Source organism: Tauraco erythrolophus, chromosome Z, assembly GCF_009769465.1.
Source record: "Tauraco erythrolophus isolate bTauEry1 chromosome Z, bTauEry1.pri, whole genome shotgun sequence".
In the NCBI taxonomy this organism is placed as follows: Eukaryota; Metazoa; Chordata; class Aves; order Musophagiformes; family Musophagidae; genus Tauraco; species Tauraco erythrolophus.
This window is the reverse complement of record NC_141496.1, coordinates 45,392,568-45,401,373: the sequence shown is the minus strand read 5'-3', so window position 1 is coordinate 45,401,373 and position 8,806 is coordinate 45,392,568. Positions and strand designations below refer to the sequence as shown.

Below are 8,806 nucleotides of genomic sequence, written 5' to 3'. Positions count from 1 at the left end.
CAGTGGAAGAATCAGTGAATTTCAGAAAACAGGCAAAACTCTTTTTGAAACAAAACCAGAAAGCTTGAAGGATGTGTAGCTTGATTCTTTGACCTCCAGTGAAGGCTTTCTTGGAGGAATGCTAAATCTCCATTTTCTGTCCTCTCCATTAGTATAGTAATAGAAACTTGGAGCAAGGAGTGGAAAGAATGAAAGATTACTAGCATGAAACAAGTAGGAAAGAATAGGGTTCACTGGAAAGCTATATAAAGATGGAAAAAGTGATGCAAGAGCTTGGAAGATGAGACAGCTACATGTGACGTAAGGCATGCGGGGATGTGTTGAAATGTGAAGCAGGCATTTCAAGATGATGCTCTTTAAGAAGGAGGAATAATTTCCACAGTGGCGTGCAAAGACTGAGTTTAAATGAACAACACACACAAAAAAAATCCAAAAGAACTGACTCAGAAGAGTGTGGAGTGCAACTTTCCTACAGCATTTATTGGTCTTTCTTGGCTTAGTAACTAAGTGTTGCCTTTGAAAAAATGAACCAGAAGCCAGGAAAGTTACTAGCATTGTTTGTATGACTACACTGTGGTCTCAGTTTGAAAAATACCAGTTAGGTTTGGGGTCATTTTTGGTATACTTGTTGGATGCTGAATATATGTAGTGTGAGGGGTTTTCCGCTGTGACTTACAGAATAGGAAGTGGTAGATACAGAGGGCAATAGGTGTCTTTCCAAAATCCTTTCTGTAGTGGCTAATTTGTGGGCTGTGTTGTATATGTCTGGCCTGATTGGGGAAAAAACCTGCAGTAATCTTTGTCGGGAATTTTTTAATGGGCTTAATTTCTTGGCTGTTTACAGTTTTCTCCTGTTTTGTTTGGTTTTCTTTGCACAAAAGAACAGAAACATATGTGGAAGCTGATCTAACCTTGATAAATGTAACAGTTACAGAAATAACTAAATAACTTCATTCTGTTGCATCATCTGATCAAACTTTACATGGCGATTCAGTATATTCACCTACAGCAAATCTGTGCCTATCTGGCAAAAAAAACCCACAACAAACAGAACATGTGGTTGAAGAAAAGTTTGTCATCACCTAACTGAGAACAATAGCTGTTGAGGAAAGAAATGTATCCTAAATTCCAGCAAGTAATTCTATGAGGACTCTTCTCTGAGGGGTTGTTTGTGTGGTTGTTTTTTTTTCCTTTTGGTGTGGAAAAAAACCCTTTAACATGATTCTAGTGATAGGTGAACAGTGATACAGGTGACCATCTTTCCTTGCAAATGTGTACATGGTCTATGCATTAACCTTCTTGCTGGTTCAGTTTGTGTGAATTCTACCTCATGTGGTCGAGTGAATTGTTTTGCTGTTCCAGACCAAATTCCAATGTGCCTTTTGAAACTTCTCCTGCAAATTCCAATGTGCCTTTTGAAAATTCTCCTGCAAACTTCTCCTGTGAGTGGTCATATAAGCAAGTCAAGTTGTGCAAACTCACAGGCTGATTTTGCAGCAGCTGAGGGCCCTGGGTGTTGACTGCATACCCAGTTCTCTCGTTCTTCTCAACAGCTGTGTTTTTGTTTTTCTTTTCTACTAGGAGCAAATGCCAGCATGACTAGGGTCTGAGGAAGTGCTTCTGTGTTCCTACCAAGGGTTTGCAGGTGCAGAGGAAGGGTGCAAGGACAGCAGGGACATTTTGAGCTACCATGGATATCCCCACCGATTTGGTGCCATCCTCCATGATGTCCCAACCTGAGGTGATTGAGGTGAGTAGACCATGATGAAACTCCAGCAGCTGAACTGACTAAACCTCTTTCTTATTTCCTCCTTGAATCCTAGCTTCTTCTCCCGTCTCACTTCTGAGTCATCGAGGGAATTTTTCCTGAAATATTGTATTAAAGACACTCATCGTTTGCCAAGAATGTTGTTACGCTTTGAGACATGATATTGCTGTGTTATACTGCTATTTGTAGAAGAAAATGTATGCCAAAATACAATCTTTATTGACTCCATGTAGGTGGTCCCTGCACTATGGCTTGATTTTTACTGTGCCTAATGAATGCAAAGTAGAAGAAGGTCGTAATGTGGTTTAGTTGGAATAATACCACAGGAAATTTCAGATTCAGTGTTCTTATCAGAAAAGCTAAAGTTTTAAGCCAAAAGCAGCAATAAAATTAATAATGTATTTACAATTACTAACACGCTAATCTTGCTTTCACGAATCAAAGTGTGTGTTTCAGACTTGATATTTATGAATACCTGAGTTATTTCTTCAGCTCCATGTACTGAACACCAAGTACTTGTGTTTTCTGGTGAAGTAAATATGACAAACAGAAAGGAGATGTTAATAACAGTCAAGATTTAGTCTCGAAAAAACATTTTCAAAGTCCCTTTGATTTAATGGAGACACAAGTGTCTGTTGCAACTTAAAACTTTTAAAGATGTATATTTTACTGAAGAAGGCACCACAGTTGCTTAAGGTAGATGTCAGAAAATTGGAAATCTAAATGTTCATTTTCCCTTTTTTGTTGTTGTTGTTTGCTGGAGATTCTTTGGCTCAGGAGACTACAGCTTTTAGTGATACGCACCAAGAAATGCGGCAGTTCAGAGATCCCTGGACCCTGTGAAATTATAAAAAACATGTCCGCTAGCAAGTGGTGATGCAAAATGAGCTGAATCCAAAACCTGCTTTGGAGAAGCTTCTTTGTCCTCCTCTTCCTCCTGAGTTTCAAATGGAGAACTAGTATATTTTAAAAATGTTTTTGTTGCTTTTTGAGTCTCTGTCCCCGTTAGGGTCAGAGAAGGATTTTGTGTCTGTACAGCAGAACAGAATAGCTGGTAGGAGGTGGATGCTCTATGCTTCCATCTCAAGCTGCTGCGGGGCTCTGCTCCCTTTCTGGAGGAAGGCTTCCCTAGGCCATCTGCCCCCCGTGCTCTGAAAGGCACTTGCACCCCTGTCTCCGTGGGTTCTCTCTTCAGAGCCTTCTTTACATATGAGAAATTCATCTATCTAAGGATTGCTGTTCAGGATAAATGCCTTCTCAAAGGGAAAATAACGTGAACTGTGGAGCAAGAATGAGTGGAAGAAAAGCTCTCACTGGTAAATGACTTGATTATCAGCATAGTCACCGTTCTGTTGTACTTACAAATGAATAAGTGCACGTGTCCTGTGTCTGCAGGGAGTTTCCATTGAATAAGTCCTGCCCTGGACTTGGATCGCTAGACCAAAGGCTAGAGATAAATGAATGATTCTAGTCATTGACTGGTAATCCACACAGCTCTCCCTCCACGCATGAGTTTTAGAGACTGTGCACCAATGAGATTTGACTTGGGAGCCAAACAGAAATGGCAGCAGGAAGCACAGGAAAGACTGGTATCTCAGTGTGGGAGATTATGATAGAAAATATCATTCTCTCAACCTCATGTTGTAAAAATGGACTAAAATTTGATATCCATATGGGCAGACTTGCACACATACATGAATTCCCAGACATTTCGGTAAACCATTGTGGATCTGATGACTGATACAAGGCTTCAGTCCTATGTAAAGCAGTAAAAGCTCCAAACAATCAGCCAGGAACCATGTGTATGTTTCTGAGGGTAAGGAAGAGCTTTTTAACAGGCAAGGACGTAATGAGATACATAGCTAAGGAGACGAATCATGAGATGGAAGTATTGAAGTGCAGCGCATTTCAGACTGGGACTGCGTGGGCTTGCCTTTCACATTTGTGTTGACATACAAATGAATTTTGGATATAGTTTAGAAAACTATAGTCATTAAAATACTTCTTTTTTTTTTCTAGAGAAGATTATTTTGTCTTTTAATACTGAGCAGATGCCACAACGTGCTGCAGAAGACATTTAGAAACTAGTGTTTTAAGGAAGGATTTTTTAAAAAAAAACTTGGAAGTAGCCTTGCATGCCTTCTGCATGAGCTAGATGGCATCTCAATTACAATAAGAAGTGTTTTGCTACTTTACTTTAAACTGTCTTTATCTTTAATCTTTTTTTATCTTTAAATTTTCCTTTAGCATTGCCAGGATAGTTGGTTTCCTACACATTTGGCTAATTTAGTCTTAGAAATAAATATTATCTATTTTGTTTATGCATGTATGTATATGTACGTATGTGTATGCATCTCAGTAATAAATATTCCTCTGCCTGTCATTAGTCCTTTAATTGCACAGGGCAAACAAAAATAGACTCTAATTAACCACAGAGGAGAATTCCAGAGACCTCAGCAGGACTTTTTACAATCCAAAGCCCACCCTGACAGGTTTTTGCTCAGGCTTGAATCCTATGGGGGCTTGTGGTGGCACCACAAAGAGGGGAGTTCCTAATAATTTAATTGCAAATTATATTTTTCTCAAGATTTGCCTCTGAGTCAGGTAACAAAAGATTCAGTTTTTTTTAAAACGTTTTTGAAAGTCACTTCTTGATACCAGGTGTGAAATTGTTGTTACTATTTTAAAATACTCTTATTGCTGGTGTGTCAGCATCGGAAATCCTTTTGGTGCTCTTTACAGCTCTTCACTGAAGCAACACATTTCTTACAGTCCTGTCTCTTCGTACCCTCCTTAGGCAATGACCTGTCCAAAGCTCTCTGCTCCCATCTTCTTTCCCTGATGCAGCATCCTGTTACCAGACATAGGGAGAGCTGATTAAGAGCACAGATTTAAGGCATCTTGGTCATGTTTAAATGAGAAGGATAAGTAAAGTTTCAGGGTAGTTTAGCTATCCATAGCTGAAATCTGGAAGAGAAAATAGATCTGAGACACCGCTCACAATGTGTCAGTGGTCAATTGAACAAAAAATTTCCAGAATATGCTTCGAGTTTCTGGCAACAAGGTTTTATTGTAAGGCAGAATCTAGTGATTTCAGATTAGATAAGCCAGTCTATTCCTAAACAGAGAGGGGAAAAAAAACCTAACAGAACTTTTTGATTTTTAAGTTGGGGATGTTTTGTGGTGCATGTGATGACTTCATACCTCAGTTACGTATAAGCAAAATTAAATCATAGAAACCTGGTTAGTGTGATAATGCAGTAAGTGGCAAGCTAAGTGATTCTGTAAGAAGCATTTAGCATCGTAGAGCACTTTGCTCTTTGCAGAAAGGAAACATAACAAGTGGCGATCTAAACTGATTAATGTACTCTGTGGAGCGATTAGTATCTTCTCTCTTTGTGAATGGCATGAGACGAATTCTGCAATAAAAGCTTTGAAGAAGAAATTATTTGAGCTTCAGTTGCTTAATGAACCAGAGACTTCCAACAGTGCTTCAGAAATGCTTAGAACAAGAAAACAACAAAAATTCATCATTCTCTCTTTGCTTTTGCCAGCAGTGAATCCTACCAGCCACACACTAGAAGTAAATGAGTATATTTAAATAACTGCCTTGCAGCTGTTTCAAAGAGAAATCCAGAGCAGTTTCCATTATAGTGGCCTTTCATGGCTGGGCGGTTACCAGAGCCAAAAAAAACCCTTCTCCCACTCTGTGCCATTGAATACTTGTCTATTTTCCCTTCTTTTTGTTTGAATTACAGTGGAAGAGGTTTAAGCTATCCTTGCCCCAGAACAGTCGCCCTCAGTAGCTTTTTCATCTTTATAATGATGCTTGAGAACAGACTCCTGTGGGGTGGCACAGCTGTTGTCACCCCTTTCCCCAACAAAGCCCACCATGATTTGCACTTTGGATTTTGTGCCCAAATTTCTGCAGCCAACGAATGTGAGTAAACAAATTTACCTCTTTACCAAAACAGACCTCTGGTGATGGTAAATAAGGTAAATGGGAGAATGAAAGGAGATGCTGAGACTGGAAGAAACAGTTTGTGATTAGAGGTATATCCACCCAGTTACAGGCATCATAGGGGAAACTTCAAATACCAGTATGTGGTTTTTTTATTCATATACTAGATGAGATTACCAGGAGTTCAAAATACATCTCCATTTTGTTCAAAGTAGACCTGTAAAGCCATATAGGCCGCTGCTCAGTACTGCTTGAACAAGCTACTGATAGAGAACCCATTGTTGTCAGTGCCCTGAGAGAGAAAGATTTTCCTGTATTCTGTTTATATACATGTATTTCACAAAGCAGTGCATCAAAGCAAAAGAAACTCAAACTGCCTGATGTGTATTTCAAGAAAAAAAAAATTATTTAGCGTGGTAAACACAGGGTAGTCTTCTTATTTCTGTTTAGAAATCTCAATTTCCAGCCCAAAATGAAATTTGCTATGTTCATTACCATAATTTTGAATAAGTTTTTTGCTTGTAGTATAACCTCTCCCAAGTGCTCACTGCTGGTTTGCTTGGTGAGGAGCAATGAAGGGTGTGCCCTAGAGATGGAAGTGGCCCAAGTAGCCTACAGCATTTTTTCAGCATGAAAGGCCAGTCTTTCAGCTTCTCAAGCCAAGAATTAATTCCCAGCTTGGCTCACTGAACACCAAACTGGGCCCAAAGGACCTATGTTACAATTCATTATGCATGGAAACTCATCTAGGATGCTAGAGATGCAGCTTTTTTATATATTTTTTTTCTTCCACCCTGGTGGCTTCTAAAGTGACACAGATAGAGGACTGTGTGCTGCCCCCTCTCCAGAAAGCTCTTTGTGAGGCTGGGGTCTTTGGGGAAGGTCTGTCCTGCCCAGCAGCCTGCAGGGACTCTCAGCAGGGCGGGTGTCTGGCTACCATGTTCAGGTTGAGGATAAGGCAGGTAGGCAACCAAGGAGTGAACTGGGTGAGAGAGAGGAGAAGCCTATTCTGCATCATGACACAGACTTTTTTTGAAGGTGTAAGAGGTGGCATATTTCAGTTTCTAAATTAGCTGATGTCTCCCACAAAGCCAGGAGGTGTTGAGCCTATACCCATGTTTGGCTAATGTTTGTGAAGCTCAGCTTATTGTGAAAGCTCCCCCAGAAGAAAACAAAGCTTGGGGAGTTTTGCAGAAACTCTTTCTGTGCTCTGTGTGGGACATTTGGGCTCAACTACCCAATTTGGGCTCAACATCCTCAATCACGTCTCACCGAATGGCAAAGCCCATTAGCTTATTTTTGCAATACCTCCACATTGCAGTGGTGGCCTCCCTTTGAGAGAAGCTTGGAAGGCAAAGACGGGGTGGCAGAGATCTGCTGTGTGACCTGGGAACAAATCTTCAGCTATCAGTGTTTGAGCCATCCTAGCAATATCAGGGGGGCTGTGATGATGCAGAGCTATGCCCTGATTCAGTCTTCATTTCCTCCTACACTGGAAAACACCTGTGAGAACACGTAGGTAGGGCTTGCGAGGGATGCAGCTCATCTGAAAATGATGGATTTGTGGAAAAGGAGCAACAATACAGCAGCATCTGAATTACTGGGTAGTTTGCTAGAGGGAATGGGTTCACTCTCTGTCTTTTCTTGGATTTTTTTTTTCCAATTCTTCTAGCTTTTTGATTTCCACAATATCTTTTTGCTTACAGAATTCTGCAGTGCAGGATACTCCGCGTGTGTGCAGCAGTTCCTTTCTGCAGCAGCAGAAAGTGCAAGAAGTTGAAACCACAGAGCCATTGATCTGGGGGCCTGTTGGGCTAGCTCAGTATGCTCCTGGCCATCACTGCTCTTCACTCATGCTCTTATGCATGAATAGTGAATTGCATGGCTCCTGATTATCTATCCTGAAAAGCTGTAGGGCTGAGTCAAGGTATTTCAGACCTGATAGTTAACAACCCTGGCATCTTCCAGAATAAAGGTATTTTTAGAGTTAGCTAGACTCCCTGCTGTCACCGATTCCTTTTTTAGCTCATGGAAGCTATTTTTGATCTTGCTTTTGTAGTAGTCGACAGTGAATAAGCACTGAGAAAGGTCAACACCCTCCCTGGTTTTGTAGTGAAATCTGTGGAAGTCGTAATCATAGTTTCCAAGATGATCTGTGTCACTTGTGAATTATACCTTCCTTAGTAGAAGTAAAATTGCTTCTTTTTGCAGTGTTTGCTCTTGACTTTGGTAGACTGAATGTCTATGCTGGGTTACCCTTTTCAGGTATCAACTGTAGGATACAGAGAACTTCTCAGTTCGGTTTCTAGTAGTTGGGGCATTTTTTAGCTCTGAGTCTCCCTAGTAATGTAGTCTACTACAAAAGCATCCTGAAAATTATTGGATGTGCTAGCTATTGCCACACGATCCTTAAGTAACTTCATGCTTTATCATGTTATAGCAGAGTTAAAGGGATCCCTTTGCAAAGAGCGTCATTCCCTCACGTCTTTTCAGCTCTGTGAAGGGCGAAATGAGTCTAGTCCGATGAAGACGTGGCCGGCTGTGACTGAACCACTACATCTTAACATACGAGATTTTCTTCCAAGTCTGCTGCATGATTGCTTTGGGAGATGCAGTTCTGAAAAGGGCGTGTGAGGAGCTGTTGTATCTTGGTGGTAGGGTTTCATACTTTCATTGTGCAGATGAAATTATATCTGTACATAAGGTATAGTAGGCATAAGGCTATAATGAATCAGGACCCTTGTCTTGAGACTTTTTGATTTTTTTTGGCTTAAATTTTGGGTAAATGCCTCCAACTCCTACTTTTATCTTGAAAGGAAATACTGTCTTTTTCCCTTTATTTTTAAAACTCTTGTTTCTTTTGTGTTCTGCAGTTTGAACAATAGTTTGTGCTTTTCATTAGGTAATGGAGAATTTTTTGTTGCAAATTGGAATTTTTCCTCATCTGTTACAACTTTACTTTTATAAAACCCATGGTTTTGCAGTTGTGGGTTAAGAAACTATTTACATATTGATTCAATTATTCCTATGCTAACTTGCTTATGCTTACTTTAAAGATAGTCTTAATTGATACCCTT

At 40.2% G+C, this 8,806-nt stretch overlaps 1 protein-coding gene across 1 annotated transcript in view; it reads left to right on the top strand.

The window, feature by feature from the left end:
- Positions 1-1,690: 1,690 nt before the first annotated feature.
- Positions 1,691-8,806, top strand: part of LPAR1 (lysophosphatidic acid receptor 1) — a 48,791-nt gene continuing 41,675 nt past the window's right edge. Inside the window, exon 1 of the mRNA XM_009989404.2 lies at positions 1,691-1,750. Within this exon, the coding sequence (XP_009987706.1) occupies positions 1,691-1,750 (60 nt within the window). The remainder of the gene's footprint in view (positions 1,751-8,806) is intronic.